Source organism: Sciurus vulgaris (assembly GCF_902686455.1).
Source record: "Sciurus vulgaris genome assembly, chromosome: 2".
NCBI classification, from domain to species: Eukaryota; Metazoa; Chordata; class Mammalia; order Rodentia; family Sciuridae; genus Sciurus; species Sciurus vulgaris.
Window position 1 is genome coordinate 27,621,927 of NC_136462.1, and position 24,859 is coordinate 27,646,785.

Here is a 24,859-nt window from a genome sequence, read left to right on the forward strand (position 1 = left end):
ATCATTTCCCTCTCATTCTGGAGCCAGGGCTGAGCTGAGACCATCTGTCGCTGGAAGCATTTTCTTCTTTGCCAGCTCTAACTTCTGGGACTTTGGTCCTTCTTCGTCCTTTCTGTGCAGTAAGCCCTACCAAGACCATGTGGAACCAGGTGTGGTATTCTTCCTTACCTGAATAGATCCCCAGACCCCAGACTTGACCTCTGAAGAGTCTCTGGACATCTGAGTTACTTAAAGCACCTGGTGCTTTGGTTGCACTACCCGGGTAGTGAAAACTGAGCCAGGGATTAAGAACATCACTCGCTATCTTGGCTGGGTTGGTTGCTGACTATGGGTAACTTACTTAGCCCTTTGTGTTCCATTTTAGATCCCTTGGTGAAATGGACCTGCTTTGTGCTCTGGCAAAAATGGAAGGCCAAGAATTGCAGAGAAGAGTTTGGGGTAGATAGGTTCTCCCCAGGGGGACTGGACAATTTGGCCCATGGACTGGGAAGTACTTGAAAGTGCTAAGCTCTGAGAGGGAGCCCCTGGCACAGAGCAGCCCTGGTTACCTCAGTCACTTAGCGTGGCACAGCACTGGGTTTGCACGGTGCCTGCATTGGTAGAGGCAGTGTCCCGGCCAGCGCAGTGGTGTTCAGAGAGTGCCGTTACATCTGAGATGATCCCAGATGGAAATTGACTCGTTGCTTCATTTCTTGCTGGTATAAGTTCCTCAGAATACAGCCTTTCTGGGGGCAGAGGTCTGAGAGGGGAGTTCAGAGGCAGCTTTAAACCAAAGCCTGAGAAGGGAAATGGTGCTTTTTTGTTTTTCTTCCCAGTTCCTGCATGGCGTGGCTACTCACTGGAGGATTGCTCTTTGGTCAGTTACATGATGGACAGGTGGCTTCTCTTCTCCCACCGTCTTCCCTTCCTTTGTTCCTGATGGACTCTGTGGGTTTGGGCAGGGCCGGGGAGAGCAGGGCTGTGATGCATCCTGGGAATGGACTCTGAGGCTACCTTCCGTAGTGTCCACCAGGGGGCGCTGCCTGCAGACCTAGGCTTCCTACACCAGGGTGCATCCGGCCTCTTTCCTGAACAAATGTGCAAAACTAAAACTCTTGCAGACGAGGGCCAGCTGACTGAGAGCCTGGTAGAGTGCAGATGGGCCTGGGTCCCAAGGGTGTGAGTTTCACGTGTTTTGAAGGGTACTCTTTCCTCTCTCCCATCACCAGTCTGCCCCTACACCCTAATGCCTGGGACCTCAGCCCGCTGTGGTGAGAACAGACCCCACGCTTACACCCTTGCAAGTTTTGCTTCCCGTGACCAAATCCTTTCTGGCTAAGGATTAGCAGGAGCCTAGGTATCTGGGCACACTGTCACGTGGGCTAGGTCAGCTAGCCCTCCAGCTGACCTGAGGTGGCCCATCACCACTGGCCAGGCCTCGACAGCTGGCTCCCTCATCCTCACTGGCAAACACTGAGGGTCACCAGGCAACCCGCCGCTGGGTCAGTCTGCTTAGTGTGACGACTGCTTCTCATTGCCATTGTCCTCCCCAGCAGCAGACAGGGGTGGTGGAGCTTCAACCTCTTTATCCTCAGGGCTGAGATGTGCCGCCCACACCCAAAGGTCACTTTAATCACATGCCTAAATTAGGCACATGCTGTGAACCTGAGAGAACCAGGGCAGCAAGAAATGAGGCAGCCCCTCTCCCCAGGAAGTCGGGCTCGGACCCGCCCAGGAGTCTGCAGTGACACTTCTGCATTCTAAGGAAGGGGCCCAGGCCTTCCCCAGCCCTCCCTCACAGGAGAGCGGTCCTGCGGCCCACTGCGCTGGAGCTGTCTCCTTGACGCCTGCACACCAGGCCCTGGCTCTGTCACTTTAGCTGGATTTTAAGTGTGTAAATGACAGCATTGCCTGTGGCAGGCTGCGCAATACCAGACCTTCGCTCATTCGGACTACCTTCATGGAAAGGCGTTTTGAGGTATCGTTTCAGCCGAATTCAACTGAGCCTGCAATGAAAGTGCTCCTACTTAACAGTGCTCGGTCCAAGATGTTCGTGGGTTCTGACCTGGCCTCCCCACGTCCATGCCTCCCTCCAACCGATCAGCACCACACTACTAAAAACAGGGGCAGTTTGGTGTGGTAATCTACATGCCCAGCCAGACTCTGTGGGGACCAACTGGGGTAAGAAGTAGGAAAGAGCTCTCCTCCTCCCTTACACGTCTAAGCTGAAAGGAGAGCAGAGACACTGGGCGGAGGGGTTGAGGAAATGCCTGAGACACTTCCTGTGTGTGTGTTTCCACTGATTGGGTTTCTCAGGGTATGGGAAGAGTGGACAGCCAGGCGGACAATGAAGGGGAAGAAAGGGTGTGTTGGGTGGATCCAGGGGTGCCCCCAAATCTGTGGACAGTGACTGATGCGGACTTGGGATGCTGTTGCTATGGTTTCCTGAAGTAAGCTCATTCCTGGAAGGCCATGTCCTTTCTCCTTTGTCCTGATGGGCTGTGGTGGGCTGGGCAGGGAGAGCAGCTGGGGAGGTGCCTGGGAGTACGATCCAGGAGGTGTAAGAGGGACAAAAGCCCCACAGCCCCTCAGGATGGGCCTGCTCTCAGATCAGGTCGCCAAGCTGAGTGGCTTCAGCAGGCTGACCCCAGAAGGTCCGTCATGGCGGCAGGGAAGTTTCTGGTTTCCGGTTCCCCGCCCCTCTGTTCAGGTGCCTGCAGCCCGTGGCTGAGCTGGTGGGAGCCGGGTGGGCCGGGGCCCCAGCTCCCAAAGGAAAGGAGACGAGAAGCTTCTTGTGACTTCTGCCCAGCCCACACAACCAGCTGGGGAGACTTTATTTGTCTCGGGGAAAGTGAGAACAGAATGAGAGGTGTCGAGGTGGAAGGGAGGCCATACTGACAACACAGGAAGGACGACAGGACAGGAGGACCACGCGCCGCCAAGCGGCCGGTGGCAGGCGTCATCACAGGGCCCGGGCCAGGCACACCCGGCTCTCCTTTCATCAGCCTTGAGCCAAAAGGGGGACCCTGGGGCACCAACGAGGGCGAGAGGGTGACCCCAGTGGGCTTGCAGCTAGCACCATGGCAGCCCTGCCTGGCCGGGAGACTGGAGGGAGGCTGTGGTCCCTGGAGGCGCACACGCCCACCCACGCCCGCTCCTCAAAGGCGTCTCCTGCCTTCAGCCCATCCGCAGCCGGCCGCGCACACCCTGCGCTCCAGGCCGGGGCAGCCGGGGCTCGGCCTGCGACCTTCCTGCACGCGGGCCCAGAGCCAGGACCTCGCTCTACGGCTGAGGGCAGGAGATGACAGCGGCCACCGGTTGGCTCTTTCTGCACAGCAGTATCCTGGCCCTAGGCTGTATCATCTCATCCTGCGGCCAGAGGGCTGCTGCGTCCGGCTCCTGGCCACGCCCACGTGAGGATGGGCTGCTGAGTGACAGGTGAGGGGATATGAGAATGTGGTGAGGCCACAGAGGGAGAGGACCGGCAGCCAGGTGGACAGGAACGCTCTCTGAAGCCAGTTTCCTAGTGTTCCCGCCCTGGAGCAAGGCTTTGGGGAGACCCTGCAACCACCCCTACCCCAGGCCACCTCCACCAAGCGGCTGTCTCTGACTTCACCACGACCCCTCCTCAGCCAGCAGTCTGCACCAGGGCAGAGGAGCTGGGGTCACGTCAGCCAGGCCCCTGTCCCTCACAGGCAGTGAGATGAGGTGACACCATGGATGGTGACTAAGGCCCCAAAGTCCCTGCCTCTCTGCCTCCCCAGAAACCTCACAGCCAGGCCAGCCCCAGAGAGCACAGCCTGTGTAAACAGCCCGGGGGGAGGAGGGGTTGCTACATATGGGAAACAGTTAAAAATAAATTAAAAAGCACCACTGCGTCCTGTGGTCCTGTGGCAGTCTCCACAGGCCTGAGGTCTCAGCTCAGGAGGGGTAAGTGCCAGGGATTGCAGGTGGGCATCAGCAGAGGGCAAGCTGGGATAGGGTTCCATTCTGCTCCCTTCTCCCCAAGGGTTCCCAGGAAAGAGCCTGTGGGTCAGAGTGTCCTAGGGACCAGCAGCAGCTTCTGCATCTGCCTGACTCCAGCTCCCAGCTCCCTCTCACATCTCTTCCCCCTATACCCTGTCATTTCTGGGAAGTTCCCAGAGGCATCTAGGGCTTCTTCCCTGCTGATAAGCAGCCACAACCAGATCCAGAAAGGACCTTGTTTTGGACTCACCCAAGGTGAGCCATTTCTGTGTTTGGGAGTGGGGGAACATGGGGACCACAGTCCCCACTCCCCGAGAGCTGAGACAGGTCAGTGAGCCAGGGACCACTATGCCCCTTTCACTGGTCTGGCCCGGGCTATGGCCTGGGGGCAGATTAGGCACCTCCCTGGGGTCCACTGACCCCAGGAGAAACCTGGTGAGGCTTCCCAGCCGGGAGTGACCAGCTGGCCTCCCAGGGTGCATCAGGCCTGGCTATGGGCCCTGAGCGCTGGTTGGATGAGCGGTGGCCTCTGGGGCCTTCCCTGCAGTGCCCCGCCCTCCCGCCCACCCTCTCTGTTCCCAGGCACCAGCCTATCTCCTGGCAGGCTGGTTGCCAAACTGTCTCTATTCCACTCTGGCCCTTCTGGTGACCGGGCAACCTACCCAGGTGTTCAGCCTGTCTGCAGGGAGGGCAAGGAGGAACTCAGGTGGCTCGCCTGGCGGGGGAGGTGTCTCTGCTGGGACCCTCCCCTGGAGAAAAACTCCTCCTCCGAAAACTCAGAACGTCCCACTTCAAGGCATCCCAGCGGACACCTTGCCAGCACAAGTTCTTGACTCCGGGGGCAAACACACTCTTTTGTGTGTACTGGGGTTTAAATTTCTTGAACTGATTTGCCAACCTTTAAAAATCAGATTTCTCAGAACTTGGGATTCTGGTCTCTAAAACAGATAATCTGGCCCCATAGAGCTGGTACTGTAAGGACAGCTAAGCTGTAGCAGCCCTCACTGTGCCACAGTCCCCACCCAGCCCTACAGTCTTCCCATTTGTCACCTGCTGGTCTTTATGGACATTTGAGTTTACGACTCTAGTTCTTCTGCTCCCTTGACCAGGCTCACAGCCTCTCCATAAAAGCTTAACAATCACCACATCAAGTTGTCCTTCTATAACCCAATCCTCTCTCCAGCTTTCTGACAAGAAGTCATCTGTGCTGTGGGGAGCTCACTCCTCCCCAAGGCAGTCTATCCTATACTCCCTCCCACATCCCTTCCTCACGTACACCCCCAGGTGTTGGGCTCTGTCCCTTCTCAGTGGTCAAAGTGCCCTTTGCCTCCTATTCTTTGAACTTCCAGAACCTTCTCCCCACCCTGCCAATCTCTCCCCATACTCTCACTTCCTTTCCAGGTCTCATGGATGATGGGCAGGATGTGGATGACTCCAGGGGCCTGGCTTCTTCTCTGCCAGGGCCCCGAGAAACCGCTGAAGTGGCAGCCCCTTTTCCCCATGACCCAGGAGACTAAAGGGGCGGCTAAAGGAGGGGGTGCGCCTGGGGCACAGCTCTCCTGGTCTGCTCTTGGTTTCCCCAGGAAGGGCTGAAGTATTAGGGGACACAGCAGAGTCACCCCCAGAACAGCCAGGGGAAAGACCCAGGCCTGAGGTCCTGCCCATCATCCCAGGCTCAGTCGCAGCTCCGGGGCAAGCACCCAGGTCTGCTCGATCCCCACAGCCACATGGACCCCAGTGCAACTCTGGGCCCCCCACGAAGTCCAGACCCTCTGCCGGGAGCCCCCCGCCAGGCTGCAGAAACAGGCAAGGCTGGGCTGGGCACGCAGACCCACCCACGGTCCACTTCTGGGTCTCTTCCAGCCAGCCCCTGCTGGCTTTAGCCCAGGCCCACAGGGTACTGTTTGTGGGGCCACTAGGGCCTGAGGGGTCTTCTGGGCCATCAGCTCCTGCTTGTAGGCTGATGGGGCCTGCACTCAGCTCCTGACTTACGGGCTGCACAGACCTTTCTCAGGATGATTCTACCCTGCTTCCCTTTCCCTGGGTCAAGTGTCCGCCAGGACAGTTCCAGCTGGAGAAACACTCCCTCCTCTCAACCACCCGAGGCTTGGGGTGGCAGAGACACTTCCCATCTCCAGGAGGCACCGGATCCCAGAGAGCCACTGCGGGCAGAGTCACTGGCAGAGGCAGCAAGCTGTCCTCCCCCAGCCCATGGCCCCAGGTCCCTGCGCGCCGCCCTTCCAGCCACCAGCACACATTTGTCTCTGTCTTTTTTCCCTAAATACCTTAAACATCAGTTGTAGAGCCAGAGACTCCAAATAAAATACTAACTGCCTTCTTGGCCCAAAGTTAAGGGCTTGGCTCAGTGGCAGGGGCAGCAGAGTGGGGACTGAGCCGCAAGGCACCCTTCCTGTGGCCTGCAGCCCGCCCCCACCCTTCCCTGGAGCAAGGCCAGTTCCAGCAGGTGGATCACAGCCCAGAAGCAGGGGCTGGGGTGCCGCTTGAGCCTCACACCCGGATCTGGTACCCGTTGAGGTCTGGCATGGCTTTGGGCTCCGAAGGCTTCTTCTCACCCGAGGGCCTGCAGGGAGGAGAGCAGAGCAGCGGGCAGTGAGTGACCGAGTGATCGGGAGCTGGAGGGGGCGGGAGCGAGGGAAGCTGCCCCGCTGGCTTCTCTCCTCCATGCTCCCAGGGGCCCTGGAGGCAGAGGCTGTGGGAAATGTGTTTCCGGGAACCCTGGCTAGCCAGAGCTTCCTGAATGGGGTTCCTGTCTCACAGGGAGCTTGCTCTCTGCTGGAAGTTAGCTAATCTGGTGGCAGCTGGTGGGTAATACCTTAGAGCATAAATCTCCCTAGGGGAATCTCTTCTTTACAAAGCTGCCCAGGTCAAAGTCAATGGTGATGGACATTTTGGTGCCAAAGATCTGCTTGGTATCCCTTAGCTCATACCAGAGAAGTGGTTCCTAAATGACAATTATATTTAAAGCAAGAGCCAGGCTGATAGAAGAGTGACTCAGAGCAGAAGGCTTGGGCATATACTGGCATTTTGTTTTGCCATCTAGACACAGACAAAACCCACAGACTCTTGGGAGTCTTGGGGGCACAACTGTGCTCAAAGCCACCTACACTGAGCCACAGGAGACGGCTGGAGGACTCCCGGCCTGGCAGAGCCCCACGGTCACCCTTTTTCCACATCATTCTGCCTGTTGACCTTTCTGTCTGGACCCCACTGGTCCAGCACAGGTGGCCCGGGGCCCTGGAGGGGGGTTTTTCTTTGGGGAAATGGCACCATGCTGCTGTGGGAGATGTCATCAGGTAAACAAACCCATCCCAATCCCTTCCCTGGGCGGGAACAAGAGAGACAGAAGGATGTGAAAGAGAGGAACCCAGAGAAGAGGAGAGGGTAAAGGCCATGTTGGGCCCAGTCCCACGCAATCCTATCCCTCACCGTCTCTCGCTGCGGCTGTTCCTGCGGTGCGGGCTGGACTGGGCCCGCTGTGGGGAGGACACATCCTTCTTCCGGTCCTTGGTGGGAGAGGGGGGGCCTGTCCCTTTGCCAATCTAGGTAGGGAAGAAGAAGCAAAAGCATGCTTCAGGACTGCCCCAGAGCCAACCTGCCCCATGGAGGGGAGGGCACAAGTCCCGGAGGCTGCCCCAGGCAGGCCCAGGAAGCCCCCCACCATCCTCTACCCTGTCTCTGGCTCTTTCCAAATCGACTTTCCAGGCACCAAAGTGCAGCGGCTGCCATCCCTGCATCCCTGAAGGTGGCTCAGAAGCAGGGGAAGCTGCGGGGCTGTCACAATGTTATAAAAAGCCCTCGAGAGGCCCCTTGACTCACAGCAGGTCACAGTGCGAAATGGAGATGTTTAGCTTTGCCTGGGAGCCTATCAAACCCAAGCGAGGCATCGGCTATCTTGAACCAAGCAGAAATCAGATTAGTAACTCTGTCTGATTAAGAAAAAAAAAAAAAAAAAAAAAGAGAGAAAGAAAGAAATCAGGCATGGCGGCACATGCCTGTGATCCCAGCAACTCAAGCAGCTGAGGCAGGACGGTCATGGGTTCTAGGCCAGCCTTGACTACTTAGGGAGACCGTGTCTCAAAATTAGAAAGAAAAGGGACTGGGGGTGTATTCCAGTGGTAGAGTGCCTCTGGGTTCAAACCCCAGTGCCACAATAAACAAACAAACAGATGAATCATTCTTTAGGCAACCTGGTCAGCTTGACTTGAGTTTTCAAAGCCTAGGGTTCACTGTGGGGCCCTGGCGAGGGGAAAGTAACAGGGAGTCCTTAGTGCCTGACAGTTTGGAATCCCAAGACTAAAGGCCAAGTAACTGTCGGTTCCACCTCTAGATCCAACCTGCAGCCTTGGAGACACAGTAAAATTCCCTGCAGCAAGAGCAGGATGGGGGGTGACTCAGAGCAGGGTACCCACTCAGGGCAGAAGACAGCAGCCCCCCTCTAGTGCAGGGTCCCTGCAGCCCACTTCTGAAATGGGGGAAGGCACTGCCAGTCCACTGGGTCTTGGTCTAGGGGCTGGCTGGGCTGGGGCAGTCCCTGCTCTTAGAACCCCCTGACCGGACACCGAGCTCAGATTCTCCCTGAGCAGGCTGAGCTCCAGGCGGATCTCCCTCTCACCGCCTGTCAGCAAGTCCCCGGGCTTCCTACCCTGAAAAGGGCGCTCCACCAGCTGCTGACTTGCCAGTGTCCAGGCTGCTAGCTGAGGTGGAGGCTCCAGGTCATCTGGAGGGGCGGAGTCTCAGGGCAGCTGGCTGAACCCAGGAGGGAAGCCTACTGGCCCCAGGGGAGGCACCTTCAGTCCAGCTGGACCTAGCAAGAGCCCCAGATTCTGCCTGCAGAGAGGTTTGAGGCCAACACCTCAGCAGCTCAAGTCCAGTTCTGGGTAGGACAGACCCCTGAAGTCCCGACACCCCCTTGTGGGTGGGAAAGAGGGGGAAGAAATTACCACTTGTCTTCCCTGGGGCCTATTTTCCTCTGTCTTCTAACCTCCTAGTGCTTTACTGAATGTTGGGGGGCTGGGGGCTCAAGGGACTGGACATGCAGGAGTAGGGAGGCTCTTTGTGCCCCCAACCACCCTTCCCACCAGATAAGTCAGGATCTCCCGCTACTGGTCCTTACTTCAGAGTCTCTGCCGCCTGGAATCCCATGGCCCTGTGTCAAAGACCTAGCACCCTGCCAACGCAGGTCACTGCTTGGTCAACGGTCCTGGGCCTGCCCACCCAGGGGGCCATTTGGATAATAAGACCACTGGGAGAAACACTGGATTTAAGTAGCACGTCACACCATCGCCTCTTTCATCCTCACAAGCCCTCCACTGGGGTGGGGCATCGGGGGAGGGCAGGCAGGGGACCTTCCGGACCCGTGGGCGGAGCCCGACCTTGAGCCGCATGTCGCGGGCGTGGCGCTCCAGCTCCTTGCGGAAGTCGTCGCGGCCCAGCTTCTCCACGTCCAGGACCGAGTGCTTCCACTCGATCTGCTCCACGCTGTGCGGGTCGTGGGACACGCACTGGCCCAGCTTCACCTTCTTCAGCACGTGCCAGCAGCGGCCGTAGGCGGCCTGGTAGTCCAGCACCAGCTCGCTGAGCGTGCGGAAGGCCGGCGGCTTGTACATCAGGTCCTCCCGCCGGCTCATGCCCAGGGCCCCGTAGCGGCCCCCGAAGTTCACCCCCAGCACGATGTGGCGGAAGTAGTTCCCTGAGAAGTAGGTCTTGAAGCTGATGGGGAAGCGTTCCAGGGTGGGCATGCTGTTGGTGAGGTAACTGACCGTCACCCCGGCTAAGGAAAGGGCCAGCACAGGGAGCGGGCCTGGGCGCCCGCCATGGGACCTGCCTGTGGCTCAGGGGACCCGAGGCCACCAGCTTCTGAAGGCAGACGCCAAGCTTGTTCATCTCCAGATTCCTGGCACCTAGCATCAAGCCTGGTCTACAGGCAGTCCTCCTGCACTGCCCTCCACAGGAACCATGACCACTGCTATGATGTCATCAGAGCCCCAGGGTAACAGCTAATAAGGGGCCCCTGACTCCAAACTGCAGGGCTTTCCAGAGCCCGGTGCAGGTAGCGGGCTCTCCCCGCCCCCGCCTGTCAATCACACGCAGTTCTCTGTCACCGGTCCCCCCAGCCACTTCTCTCACATTTTCTCTTTCACACACACATCTCTTCACAGATGCAGGGCTTTCTGTCGGCCTCTCCTTCTCTCACCACCGCCCCCTCCTCCTGCCACACGCTGTCCCTTGCTTCTCAAATAGAATCAAGCTGTGGTCACAGCCGGGAGGCCTGCCGCACCCGGTCCTGGGCACCCTGAAGCCTCTCAGCCCATGGCCCGCTTGCTCTCCTCTCCAGGCACCTGGGCCTCAACCTAGCCCCTGCCCAGCCCCTGCCCAGCCCCTGCCCAGCCCCTGCCCAGCTCCTGCCCAGCTCCAGCCTCTGCCAGCCTGCTGTGGGCCTCCAGCGAGTCAGCTCCCCGTTTCTCTTCCACAGCCCTCACCACCATCTGTATTCTACTTATTTCTTTGTTTACTTGCTCTTTCTGTCTCCTTCACCAGAAAGGAGACTTCCTGAGGACAGGGACTTGGCTGTCATTCTTTGCTGTTTCTCCAGGACCTGTCCCAGAGGGTGGCACATCATAGTTACTCAGCAACACTCTTCTTGAATACATGGGTAGAAAGAGATGAATGGGCAAGTGTGGGGCAGATGCCACCCACACGCTGTGCTACGTGCCCTAGAAAAATGACTCGTTCGATTGTCCTAGAGACTCAGCAGCAGGCACTACCACGGCCCACATGCGTAGAGGAGGACTCCAGGACTCAGAGACATTAAGGAGCTTGTTTGGTGGCCACATAGTAAGTAGCACAGCCAGGATTAAGTCTGGGTCTCAGACACGACATGGGTTTTCCTACAGCACTAGACTCATTCCGCAATGCTGACCGAGCCCAGTTCCTTCCAGTGACCAGGGATACGGAGCATATAAGAAACGCACAGCCCTGCCTGGTAGAGTGCAGTGGGAACAAGACCCAGGAACTAACAGCAAAGAGCCCACTGCACTCAGGGAGCGATGGGGACATGGGAGGGGCCCTTCACCAAGGCAGGTACTGCCCGCAAGTCACCAAATGACCCCTGAGAGGCCTTGGGACAACACAGTCATTCTGGGAACAGCATCTGGGTGTGCTCTGCAGGGATGGAGCCTCTGCTTTAGTCCCCCTGAGGGAGAGGGGACGAGGGGTCTTGAGGGAGGTGCGGGCAGCGGATTAAAGTCAGGAAGAGCTCTGTAAACAGGTAGTGCTGGCTGGGCTCCTGGACATGGGTCCCTCCTGTTACAAATGACTGCCACAGTGGAGCTAGCTCTTGGGACCTCTGGGGGATGGGGAAGGGGGCACTATAGCCTTTTTGTGTAAACTTGAGGCAGGTACGTCCGTGGGAGAGTGTCCCCTCTGATCACAGTCCTGGGAGCAGCATGCTTCTCACCTTTGACGGTCTTCTCCTCCTGGGACCTGGTCCTGCATTAGGTGTCCTTCCCAGACCCTCCTGGCTATCCCCTATTCTTTGCTCCTCTGCAGCAATAAGCTGGTGGGCTACCTGCCCCAGGGCCCATCAGCAGGCCAAATGCTTAAAAGCTGGTAGGGAGCCAGCATATGGTGGAGCACACCTGTAATTCCAGTGGCTTAGAGGCTGAGACGGGAGGATCACGAGTTCAAGGCCGGCCTCAGCAACTTAGTGAGGCTCTAAGCAACTTAGTGAGACCCTGTCTCAAAAAGTAAAAAGGGCTGGCGGTGTATCTCAGTGGAAGAGCACCCCTGGGTTCGATCCCTAGTACTGGGTGGGGTAAGGAAAGCGGGTAGGGAATGTGGGAGGGGTGGGGAGAGATGAAACACACTTGGCTCTGAAGCGGTACAGTGAGATGGGTACATGGGAGTTTATTATATTGTTCTATATTTGTACAAGTTTAAATATTTTATAACATTATATAATTTTGACTCATTAAAAAAAAGGTAGGAACCAGGTGCGGGTAAGGGAGGAGGATTGCAAGTTCAAAGCCAGCTTCAGCAACAAAGCGAGGCTCTAAGCAACTTAGCCAGACCCTGTCTCAAAATCAAAAATAAACAAACAAACAAACAAACAGGCTGAGGATGTGACTCAGTGGTTTAGCACCCCTGAGTTCAATCCCAGTACCAAAAAAAAAAAAAAGGAACTGAGGTGCTAATCAATTAGGAAAGAACTGGCCACAAACACCACCTCTCACTGGGGTCCCTGGGGGAGGGCAGCTGCTCCTGGGAGCCTGACTGACCCAGCCACAGGTCCTACTTCTGCCCCTGGGGAAGAAACCCTGTGCCTATATTTAGGCAGCTCTGCTTCATCTCCATGAATCAGCATGTCCTGCCACACCAACACTGGGCCTCCCTGTTGCTTCTGACAGGTTTATTTTTTTTTTTTTTGGTGGTACTGGGGGTTGAACCCAGAGGTGCTCTACCACTGAGATATGCTCCCAACTCTTCCTGTTTTTATTTTAAGACAGGGGACAGGGTCTCACTAAGTTGCCCAGGCTGGCCTTAAACTTGCAATCCTCCTGCCTCAGCCTCCTGAATCACTGGGATTACAGACATGTGCCACCATGCCTGGCAGTGATACAACAGCCCATGAACTCAAAACAGAGCTGCCTAGCAAGCCTGAGAAGGAAGCAACTGAGGCCCAGCGCCTGAGACCTGAGGCTTCTCCTTGGGGAGGAGCCTCCTGAGGTCAAGTGCCCGCTACACAGGGTGGCTTGGAGAGTCCTGGGCCTCCATCCCTCTCCCTGCTTCTGGAACAGGAAGCTGAGGCCAGTGTAGGCTGAGCTGCCAGGCCAGTGCCCTCCCAGGCCTCCCAGGCCTCCCAGGGCAAGAGAAGGATACATTCCCAGGATCACGGCTTCCAGGCATTTGATTGGCAGAGCCTCTTTGGTCATTTCCTTGGCCAGGTCCATCAGCCTGTGGGAAAGGAGACAGCTGAAGACAATGCCTCCAGCCCTTCTAGTGGGGGAATGTCGGGAGGAGGGGGCTGGGCCGTACCAGAAGTGCTAGCAGAACAGATCCCCACCCCCAAGCCACCTCAGGCCCTTCCCTCCCTCCCCTGGCTGGAACCCACGGGGAGGAGAGAGGCCCCTGTCCCTTCAGTCCCTTCCCTCCTTTCATTTCCTCTCCCACACTGGGCTTCTCCACTAACGACCTCTGGGGGAGGGGAGCAGCAGGAAGACAGGACCTTGACAGTCACTGTGCTGGGGCCTCTGCAAGGGTGGGGGCAGGGAGTGGGGACCTTGGCATTGACCTCTTCCCTTCTGGAGCACAGTGGGCATTCCTGACTCAGCCGAGGCTTCTTTGAAGAGCTGGCTAATTGATGCAACGGCTGGGCTCCCGGCTGGGCTCCCGGTAGCCTGGATGTGGGATCTCAGGCAGACAGCTGCCTGGTGATCTGCCTGCTCCTAAACTTGGAACTCAGGCCATTTTAAGAGAGCCTATCCTGAGGCCTGGGGATTCAGCAACCGGAGAACAAAAGCAAAAGTAGGGGACTAGGGGGTTGGGTTCTGCCCCCAGGCCTCAAGAGGGGCAGTTCAGTAAATAAACCATTGAAAGCATTTTTTCATAAGAAAGCAAACATATTTTACGTGTGGAGCAAGATATAAAATTCACCTGGGTTTTAAGAATCTGAGTCTGTGGGCAGGGGCCTGGCCCAGCCTCAGCCTGTCTCTCCTCCATTCTCAGTGGCCCTGGGGCCTTCTGGCAGTTCTCTAGTGAGTGGCCAGGAGCCCACAAGCAGGGCGGTAGGGTGGGGAGTGAGAGAGGCCACCTGCCTTCCAGGAGGGTCCCTGTTGCTCAGACACTGACACTGTGCCTTCGACTACAGGGCCAGAAGAGGCCAGAAGGGCATAATGGGTGAGTGCACAGGTGCCCTGCGATGCAGATGGACCCAGTGCCCAGGCTGCTGCCGGCAGAGACGGGGAGGGCTGTCTCCTGCTAGGCCCACCTCTCGCTGGAAAAAGCCCAGGTGGCCATCTACCTGGGACACTATCATTAAGGCAAGTGGGGCGGGGGTGCTGCCTGTCGTGCTCTGTGCTTAGCATGGACTTGGGGGGATTCCCTTAAGCCCAGGTAGCCCTGGCTGTTCATCTCAGGTGAACTTTTGCCTTACGACATCCTTCGGATAGGACGCCAGCTACCTGCCCCAATGGCTGGCTTTCCTCCGAGAATATCTGCCTGGCCCCTAAGCTTCCATTCAAAGGCAAACCACAGGGGCTCCCCAGGGGTTCAACCCAGCCAGGGGCCACAGTGAGCCTGGGCCAGGTGGGGTGTCCCGTTCTTACCCTGTCAGAGGTCTGCTCTTCTTAATTTCAAAGAACTGTGTCCCTGTGTGATTGTACCTGTGGGCACTGGTTAAGGACCTTCTGGGTTGGTCTGGAAGAGGGTGTCCCTTTCGGCTGCGCATCCGGCAGGGGAGCAGGCTAGGTAAGGACACCACAGAGGGCCTCCTCAAAGCACCTTGGAGGATGCTCGAGACCTGGTCCTCCTGAAGGGCACAGGGCGGGTGCCTCTCCTTCCCCCTCCTACCCCATCCTCTTCGGCTCTCACCCTGTTCTCTGCCAGCCTCCCTTCCTCAGACAGAGAGCTTTGAGCAGGCAGCCAGTGGCCAGGGCTGGGTGAGAAGCCGCGGCTGGGGACGGCTCCCTGAAGCACGGCTTTTCCACACAGAGAAGGCTGGAGGGTGGGGGTCCGGCTCAGTCTCCAACTGCCAGGTGCTCCCGAGCCAACCTCTCCCTCCCGCACCGCCATTTCCCCACGTCAGGAGAGGGACTGGGCCTGACCTGCCGTCCTCAGTCAGCCCTATTCGGGACCCATGACTAGTTCTCCCGCCTGGGCCTCATCTGCAGCCAGGAGGGCAGAGGAAGAGGACCCAGGACACTGCTCAGGCGCAGGGGTTGAGGGGCCCTCAGACAGAGGCACAGGGAACCTGGACTCAGGGGCCCACCTCTCTGCAGGCTGAGTAAAGGGTCTCCTGCCAAGAAAGAAAAAGTGAAGAACCAGGAGGAAGTCCCGGACATGCAGGTGACCTCCCGGACACAGAGTGCCCTGCCTTCGCCCTTCCCCACACTTCTAAAACGGGTCTCCAGTGCCCCCGAGGGAACTGTCTTGCTGCTTCTGCGGGGGCTGGAAGGATGACAGGGACCACCTCCCTCCTGCAGCAAGGCCAGTCTCCTCTCTTTACCCCGGCACACACAGGCAGCAGGGAGGCTGGTGATGCAGGGGCTGGAGCAGGCCATCAGACAAAAACCCTTCAGCTCCAGGTAGCACAAAGGTGCCCCGGGCCATGGTGCCTGGAAGCTGGGGAACAAGGTGGCTCTGCTGGCACCTCTCCAGCCTCCTCTGAAACGAGCCCTCCTGGCCTCTGGTGCATTAACTACATGGTGGTCACAGACCCGGCCCAGAGAGGATACTGCAGCTCCCTGATGTAGCGCTGCACGGCTTCCAGGCGCTCGGGGACGGGAGTCGAGGGCTGGAAAGTAGGCACACTCGGTATGGGAATCTGGGGACAGAAAGAGCTCTGGTCACAAAAGGAGGCTCCCCTGAGCTTCCATCAGGATTTACCCCTGAGAAGCCGGACCCTGGGGAGAGGCAGCCTCCCTCCCTCTTACCCAGCCTTGCTGGGCAAACCTCCCCTCCTGCCTTGACGGCATTTCTCAACTGGAACGTGTGTCGACTTTCCAATTTTATGCTTCTTTAATAAATTTAGAAAAACATAGGTTGATGCAGCAACTGTTCTGCATTTTAAATACTCATTCACTTCATGGCTTAAGGAGAATGTCAGTATTGGAGTTAAGCTCAGTCCGTTTGGGGTTCACTCTGTGCTATGGTGGATGTGGTTTGTCCCCCAGAGGTGTTGGATGGAGGCTTGGTCTTCAGTGTGGTGAGGCCAAGAGGTGGTGGGTTCTAGCGGAAGGTCATTAAGTCACTGAGGACTTCTCCCAGATGGAAAGAAGGTAGTTTCTTCTTATGGACCTTGAAGCAGATCTCAGGGTCATCATAAAGTAACACGTGTGGCCCCTCCCCCTTTCTCTGGCTTCCTGTTCTGCAGCATGACCACTCCTCTCTCCCCTGCTCTCCAACCATGATGCCATACACCACCACTGGGCCCTTACCAGAGGCTGAGCTAATGGCCTGGGGTCACCAATCTTGAACTTTCATCATCCAAAGCTGTTAGTTAGATAAACCTTTTTTCTTCATAAGTATCCTGCCACAGGTATTAGAGTTACAAAAAAACGTGCCAGTGTATTGACACATGGCTGTAATTCCAGTGATTTGGGAGGCTGAAGCAGAACTCCCAAGTTCAAGGGCAGCCTCAGCAACTTAGTGAGACCCTGTCTCAAAATAAAAATAAAAAGGGCTGGGAATGTGAATTAGTGGTAAAGCTTCCTTGGGTTCAATCCCTAGTGCCAAAACACAAACGAACTAAACAAAAACCCAAAACTGGTTTTCCCAGAGTCCCCTCCTCCCAGGGTGGTGTCTAGGGAGAGATGAACGTATTTTAGCTGTGGGTATCACCCACCCCAGTAGCGCCGACACATTTACCAGGGTTTCCAAGTGCAGCCTGCACTACTGAGGACACCTCAGTGGCAGGGGGGCAAGGGAACTTACTTTGGGACAGGTCTTGTTGTGGTTCTACTCACAGGACCCTGGCTGCCTGGAAGGGTCTAACGAACTCACAGGGCCTGTGGGGTCTCCTTCAACACCTCCTTTCCCACCAGCTCCCTGCCTAAGCAGTACCGGAAGCCAGACAGTCCTCCTCAGGAGGGACTCTCCAGCATCAGCCCAGCAGGTGGGGAGGGAACAGGACGCTGGGACGCTGGGAGCCAGGGCAGCCTGAGCCCTGGCATTTGGCTGCCACAGTAGGAAAGGCCCAGGGGACCAAGAGTGCCTCAGTGAGGGTCTTCTGAGGGCTCAGCAGGTCCCCTGGGTAGGAGAACCAGACATCCAGGGGCAAGGCCACCCCCCTGGCTGCCCTCTGGCTACCAGCACAGGCAGCTGTGAGGTGGCCTCAGGCTCCTCACAGGGAGGTCCCACCCCGCCCCTCTCTCCTCCTGCAGGCCTCCACCTGGTTCTTCAAGGCCACACAGGGCTCTCTCTCTCTCCACCTGGCTGGGGCTACCAGGGCTGCCGTGAATCAGGTGAGGGCTCTGTGTGCAGGGCAGGTGACCTGGGAGCCCAGTGTGGGAAGGGGAAGGACCCAGCTCTTCCTGCCCTTTCCGCGGCGGGCTTTCCCAGTGGAGGAGATATGGAGCCCACGGGGCACAGCCTTTTAAGTGCTGTGGTTGCGGTGGCTGGGCCTGTGACAGGGAGGAAGAGACGCATTCCACTTATCACCACACACTCACTTCTGGTGGCTGCTGATGGAAGGGGACACAGGACAGTGTCCAACAAAGGGCAGCGATGAGGAGGGTAGGGCCCCTGGTCTAGAGAGACAGTCTTGCACACTTCTCCTCCCCCAGCCAGGGTCCCCTGCTTCCTGGCTGGGCAGTCCTTGTCCCTAGCAACCACACAGGCCCAGAGCAGCTGACGCCTCTGTCTGGAGACAGTTATTTCCCCTGGCACATTACTCTCCTCCTCAAACTGGTGCCACCACTTACAGTCACCAGTAGGATAAAAGCCCAGGGGTGGGGGCTTCCCGTCTTTCTGCCTGACCACCCTGTGCTCAGTGGCCTCCCCTCTGTCAAGAATGCGTGGGCAGTGGAGGGGGCGGAAGTGGTATCACAGGAATGGCTGAGCCATTTCCTATAAACCGCACTGCACATCCTTCCAGTCACCTAACCTCAGGTGGCACTTCCAGAATCCAGGGACCTGGAGAAGTGTAGGCGCACTTCCCACAAGAAGCTCCAAACACGGAGGGAGCTGTAGTCCAAGAACCACGCAGAGCCAGGCCTGGGCCAAGGCCAGGCAGCACCCAGGAGGGCACTGAGAACCCGGGCACCTGCCGTCCAGAAAAAGAGCCGAGGAACCAACTGTGTGCAAAAAGGAAGAGTCAGAAGAGGCCTGGACTTCCCAAGCAGGGCCTCAGTCACCATCACTGAGGCCAAGCGGGAAGGAAGTGCCTGGCCAGCTCCCGGCCTCACACTACCCCACTGCACTGTTTCCTCAATGTTCACTCACCATCAGCAGCTCTGCACATTCAGGTGAGCTGGTCTCCTGGATTTCACCCTCAAAGCCTCATTTGAAGATGGGCACCCACCCTCACAGAACCCACCTCATGGCGTAAACGAGTTGCTGTGCATGGGCAGCTTAGAACAGGGTCTGGCTGCAGCAGGGGCTCCATTCCTGTCCACTGGCACTGGTACTAGTGCGTGCCAACGGAACCCTTTTGGAGATGTCCACATTCCCATTCTGCAGGTGCTCAATGGCCAGAGTCCCAGTTAGACCTTCAGCAGCTGGGTTTCATAAGTGGCCACCAGGCTTGTAAAGGTGTCGACAGCTTGGAATGGCAAGGGGAAATGGCCACTGAGGAGCATCCACCATCACTGGCTTTGGGATCCTTCTCGATTCCGCTGCTCTTTGCCATACTGACATCATCCTTGTAGAAGCTTTTTCCAAAGCCCTCGTGGGGGGTGTGCTGCATGCCACTCTGCACGTTTTGGAGCACCTGCCAGACGCTCCCCTAATGAGGCCTTCAGTCCTTCCCATCATTCACTCCGCTCGACATCTCCTGAAGTGGGCATTGCCCATCGTGCCCATTTCATGAATGAGGAAACTGCGGGCAGGGAGGTTGCACACCCTCCTCATGTAAGTAGATATGGGAGAACAAGATCTGGCCAGGGTGGCTCACTCCAGAGGTGCTCCTTTAACCACACTAGCCTGCAGGGGCCTGGGCTGGGCAGGTAAGAGAAACTGGACGGCTTGCTGGCAGGGGGAGAGGGCGTGGCGAGCTGGGGGAGGGGAGCCACTCCCCAGCCCCTGCTGCCAGTTGGGACCGCAGCCTCTGTTTCCAATTTGCTAGGTTTTCTGAAAAGATGCCAAGCCTGTTTTGTTCTGGGAAAATTTCCTGATTTCAACTTTTGGCTCAGGTGGGCTTTGAAAACACAGCGGAGTCTCGACAGAACACTGCCCGGACCCACCACTGTGGGGCTCCCTAGAAGTGTCCTATGCCAGCTCTGGTGGCAGGGCTGCGAGGGAAGGGGTGCCCTGGTGACAGCGTTCTCTGAGGCTCGCAGTCTGACCGCCAGCACAGCAGCCCTTCTCCAAGCCTCCAGGACCCTAAGGGCTTCGACCCTGGGCCAAGGTGGGAGAGGAACCTCCTGCAGCCAGGCCACTTCTCCCATGGCTTGAGGAGAATTTTCAGATTTTTCCAAATCTTTAGTAAAATTCTTCCCACCCCATCCTACGCCTGGCCATCTCCACTCCTTCCTTCATCCATATCTTTCCTGTACATTAGGATCGAAGGTGACTAAGTGCCATTACCGAGCAGTTGCTACTGAGCTCACTGGTCCCTAGAAGTGGTGACAGTTCCAGAGGAAGCCATTCACACTCCCCTGTGTCCCCATTTAGACACAAGCGGAACAGCAGGAGGCTGTCTGCTTGGCGCCATCCTGCTCACGTGGGACAAGTGTGCCACTCTGGTCTCACTGGCACATACGCTCTGAGTAACATTCCTCCTCATGAAGGAAGGGAGCGGGGAGAACAGGCAATGGGCACCCACAAACAGTACTGGTTTGCTATTTTCTGGTTTGTCAAATGCTTGAACACTTGGTTACTCATTCGCTCTTCCCCTCAAACAACCCCATTTTACAGATGAGGAAACTGTGGCTTAAACAGGTCAAAGGGACCTTCCTAAAGTCATACAGACAGGTAGGTGATCCAAATCAATGTACATATCCTCTGATTTTTTTTTTTTTTTTTTTTTTTTTTTTTTTTTGTGTGTGTGTATATGTGTGGTGCCGGGGAACAAACCCAGGGCTCACCACACATGGTAAGCAAGTCCTCAAATTTATCCCAAAGAAAAAAATTTCAGAAATGGATCCCAAAATTTATATTTTAAAATGTTCAACATAGCGTTCATTTTAAGAATAAAAAATTGGAAACAAAGTCCAACCACATATCAGCTAAATAAATTATAAGTCAGTACAGAGGATAATGATGAAGCCATTCAAAATCAATCTAATTTATCTCTCCTGGAAACATGAGACAATAGCTCATCCTTCAACCTCGGACTCCTTTTCCCAGGCATTAAAAAAAGAATTCTTTTTAGTTGTAGATGGACACGATACCTTTATTTTATTTGTTTATTTTCATGAGGTGCTGAGGATGGAACCCCATGTCTCTCTCACGCTAGGCAAGTGCTCTACCCCTGAGCTATGACCCCAGCCCTTCCCAGGCATCTTTTAACGGCCCTACTAATAACCTGGTAAAAACAAAAGAGGCCACTTGTCCCCATGTATAAGCCACTAATTCCATTCTCCCTAGTGTCCTCCCTTTCACCTGAGCAGGCAGGATTAGGCATTGTGCTCTGACCTCTACCCAAAGGGTTCAGTACTAGGGACACTGCTTCCTTTGACTTACTGATGACGTTTAAAAAAAATCTATCAGGCACAAATTTCCATATAGCATTGTACATTACAGAAAGTCTCAAATACCCTTTCATCCAGCAAACACGCAACTGTGCCTATTCTGTGCCAGGCACACAGGAGACCCTGGGAGGACAAAGATGAATGAGGCACAGCCTCAGCCTTTGCTGGTGACACAGTGGGGGATTGCTGTTATGGAGGAGTTCCAGCCGATGCAAAAATTACTTAACTTTACTCATCTCCACTTTTTCCCCTCCTTTATTCTTAAATTCCCAGAACCTAGTGCCCAACAGAGCAGAGGCGCTGGAGCCCAAAGCCCTGGCGCTCAGTCCCCACTCTGACACTTACTGGTTTGACTTCCTACTTGAGTTTTGAGCTTCCTCATCTGTAAAATGGGGACCCGACCCGAACCACACTTGGCAAGGCTGTTGGAGAATTCAGCGAGGTAACACTGAAAATATTTTCTCAGCATATGAAATCCTGCATCTCCTTAGTCTTTTATTATCCGTCTGTTCCTAGTTCTCTGGTTTAGCAAGTGTCATTAGCCAAATAGATGTCAAGCCACATTAGCTTGCTTGTTAGTTCATCTGAATTAGCCCAAAAAGTGATGGGGGAGAACCTCCCTCACAGAATGATCCCAACAGCAATGTTGAGAAAGTTCTGGACAGGTATGACCGGTCAGTCGTTTTTAACTCACACCGGTGGTTGCTGCCCCAGCTGTCAGAAGAAGAGTGTGACTTTGCTCTCCGCCCCACAGTCACTGCCCTAGCTCATCCGGTGGACCATCCCTCCCACCTCAATCCCATGCTTCACGCCTCACCTTGGGCAGGTCCGTTGCTCCACGGATCCGCTGCGCCACTTTCTCTCCATCAGGGTGGATCTTGGCCACGTGCTTCCACATCCTTTCCCAGGTGGCCTCGTCCACAGGCAGCCCACCCCGGTTGACGAAGAAAGGGACGCCTCCATCTCGCAGGTCCTCTTCCCCTTCCTCTTCTGGCTCATCATCTCTCTGGGCAGAGGCCCCTTCGCTGGTCTCCAAACGCCTGACCCCAGTGGGGGCGGCGACAGTGGCAGCAGCAGTTGGGGCAGCACCGCTGCTGCCACCCCCAATCACCTTCTTCCCTCCTGGCATCCCTAAATCCGCGAGGCAGGTGGGAGGAAGTTTCAGGAGGCGGGAAAAATAGGTGGTTCACAAGAGGCCTCCCACACACCAGCTGCAGAAATAACACATGGCCAAACAGAGTGTAGGGCGCCTTTAAGAAACCAGGGCGTGGCTCTTGTACAATGAAATACTACTCGGTAAGAAAAAAATAAAAATCAGTGCATCAACCTGAAGTGGGGGCTCAGGGGGTGGCTTGTCCAGGTTCAGCCTTAAGGGCCTTGTTTTGTTTGAAAATCGGATAAAGAGACTACACTCCAACCTGGCAGCCTTCACAAATCACCCTCATGGGGCGGCGAGAACAATGACAGACAGCAGGGGGAAAAAAGAGGGAAACTGAGGCCAGGCAACTCAGATCTGCGGCCGCGGAAAGGGAGGGTCAAAGGCACGGTGCCCACGCCGACTGGGCGTCCAGTTTTGTTGAAGAGAAAAAATTCCTCTACAGAGGTTCGCACGCTCACACCTGTGCGCGCCCCTGGGGGTGAAAGGACGGCGGCGACTCGGCGCCTGGTGAGCTCCGAGTGGGGACCCCCAGGCGGGAGAGCGGCGCTGGGGCGCGATTTCTCGGACGCGACAGTTCCGGAGCCGAGACTCGCAGCTGGCGGGACGCGGGGAGGGGGCGCGCGCCGACGCGCACATTCCACGCCCGCCGCCCGCTACCCGCACAAAGTGGGCTTTGTCTGCGCCCCAGTCCCCTCGCCTGCAGGAGCGGACACCACCGTGGGGAAAGGGCGCGCGTGGGGAGGAGGCTGTCGGAGACTCGGGGCGCCAAGGCCCCGCCGGTCCCCAGCCGGGCGCGTCTCAGCGGGCGGATGGCGGGCACCTGGCGCGGCGCTGCGCCAGCCAAGCCATCGCGGGGCGCGGTTCCCGCGCCAGGGCCCGGGGCTCAGAGGGACGGGCTCGGGCGGCGCACAGGAGCCAGTCTGAGGTCACCGAGCGGCGGGCTCCGGCCGCAGGGTCGCTGTCCCAGACCGGCTGCAGCATGGGCGGTGGCGCGGCCGGGGCTGGCGAAGGATGCTCCGTGGCTGTCGGCTCGGGCTCCGGCTACCCTGCTAAGGAATGGAGAAGGACCGCGGGGCGGGGAGGGCAAGCCCGCAGGCTCGCGCAGCCACGGCCGGCGGATGTAGCTGGAGGCGAGTGACAAAGCCTGGGCGAGCGCGGGCTGCGCTGGTCCCCGGGGAGCAGTCTGCGAACCCGGCGCCCACGGGCAGATGGCGGCTCGCAAAGCTGGGGTCGCCGCTGCCAACCCCGCAGCCCCAGGGCCCGGCTGCGGCCCGGCTGCTGCCCGCCGGGTTCCTACCCTGCCAGCCGCCCACCCGGCTCGACTCCGGCCCGCGCCGCGCATGCGCTCCGTCCCCCCCTTAAAGGGCCAGCGCATTCCCGCCGGGTCCTCCCCTCCAGCAGCCATCCCTCTGCTCCTAGTTATCTCAGGGACGCGGGGCATTCGCTCCCTTCTCACCTTTCTTTCCGGGAGCAGCTAAGACCGTGCGGAGTTGCGGAGAAAGTTTACAATGGACCAAACAGAGTGCAAACTCTAGGGAGATTCCTGGCGCCGAAGGAATTCTTGCGGTCGGGAATTTCCCAAAGTGGGTACCTCGTAGGGGCCCTCAGCGCGTGGAAGCGAGAGCACTGGTCTGGAAGAGCCAGCTTCTAGACCGGGTTCAGGACTTGTTTTGATCAGGGACATTCATTCGATAGATCACTTCCCTCTCTAGGCCTTAACTTCCCCAAGTATTGGCAGAGGTGACCGCACTGGATGAATTCAAGAGTCCCCCCTGGCGCTTGTGCTCCTTACTGGAGGACGTCTAGTAGTAGAAATGAAAGGGCGCAAAGTCTTCCTGTTTCACCTGGTTCCTGCACTGGGGGAGCGGGGCGCCCAGGGACTTCACCTCCAGTTCGCCTCATTGAACTGAACTTTGGATACCCAGGTCCTATGGACCTGGCAGGATGGATGCTGCTCGCTAGGATTGTGGGACCACGACATGAAAGTGGGAGTCTTGGCTGGGGAGAGTCAGCTGGCCCCGAAGACAGTGACAATATCGCTTGCTGATTGTCGTGCTTGGCTCCTGGACGTTGGAGGCTCAATGCACCCTCCTCCTCCCCATTCCGCAGAGTAGTAACTCTCTAGGAGCAAGCAAAGAACTTTGCTACAAGGCCACAGCCTCTCCCCCTACTGGTATTCAGTTAGAATAACAGTCTTCGGAGGGAAATGCAGATTACTGAATGCTGTAGATCGGATGTCCAATGTCTCCCAAAGGCTCATGTGTTTCTCTTTCTGCTTTCTGACTGGTGATATAAAGGGTCTACTGTGCCCTGCCCTTATGATATGCTGCCCTGGCCACAGGCCCCAAATTACGCACCACCCATTTTGGATTAGAATCTCCAAAATGGTGAACCAAAATAAACTTTTTCTTTTTATGTTAGTTGCCTCAGGCATTTCGTTTTAGTAACTGGAAACCAATACATTAAGCTCTATCAGGTTGAGTTGTAGTCCTTAGATCCACAGCCGTTGCATTTCTTGATATGCTGAGATTTCCACACCAGTGGTAGGACAGGGAGGGCCTAAGAGAATCCCCAGACCCTCAGAGGTTCCCCATCTGTTACTTAAAGTTCTCCCCCATACAGAACTTTCTGGGTCCTCTGAGCTCCAGTAACAACCTCTTGGGGCTTCCAAGGTCAGAAACCAAAGGTGTGCAGTTGATGGGGAAGGTTTCATAATGGCAAGAAAGTTAGTTAAGGCTGAATTCTCTTAAGAGAGTCAAGAAGTCAAGACCTCAAGCATGTAAATGTCACTGGAAAGCCACTGCCACCTTCTTACTGTATGAACAGGAAAACTAAGTCTTAGTAACCTCCCCACGCTCACATGGACAACAAGCGGCCAGTAGAATTTCAGTGGAAGCCTTCCTTCTTCAGACCCTGGTTTCTACCCCGTCCTGTGTCTCTTATGTTAGCCAAGCAAGATGGAGTCTGGTTCCCTCTCCTTGAATAGGGGCTGAATGTAGGGACGCCAATGAGTAGGATGTGGGAGGGATGCTCCGTGGACACTATGTGACTCTGGAGGCTAGGTCACAAAAGGCAGCCAGCGCTCCCTGTTTCTTGGGAGACACCAGCGACCACATTGTGGGGAAGCCACACTGTGTGGAGGGGCCACCTGAGTGTTCTGGCCAACACT

The 24,859-nt window shown here is 56.6% G+C and overlaps 2 protein-coding genes across 2 annotated transcripts in view; both read right to left on the reverse strand.

Moving 5' to 3' along the window:
* The window catches only part of ESRRB (estrogen related receptor beta), a 514,135-nt gene that overhangs the window by 105,004 nt on the left and 384,272 nt on the right, over nucleotides 1-24,859 (reverse strand). The gene's annotated exons all lie outside the window — the stretch shown is intronic.
* VASH1 (vasohibin 1) lies at nucleotides 2,777-24,197 on the reverse strand. Its single transcript, XM_079126745.1, has 7 exons — nucleotides 21,349-24,197; nucleotides 15,417-15,505; nucleotides 14,289-14,345; nucleotides 12,844-12,918; nucleotides 9,339-9,720; nucleotides 7,393-7,505; nucleotides 2,777-6,526 (listed from the first exon to the last, which is right to left on the reverse strand). The coding sequence occupies exons 1-7, from the start codon at nucleotides 21,658-21,660 to the stop codon at nucleotides 6,454-6,456; spliced, it is 1,101 nt and encodes a 366-aa protein (XP_078982871.1). The 5' UTR covers nucleotides 21,661-24,197; the 3' UTR covers nucleotides 2,777-6,453.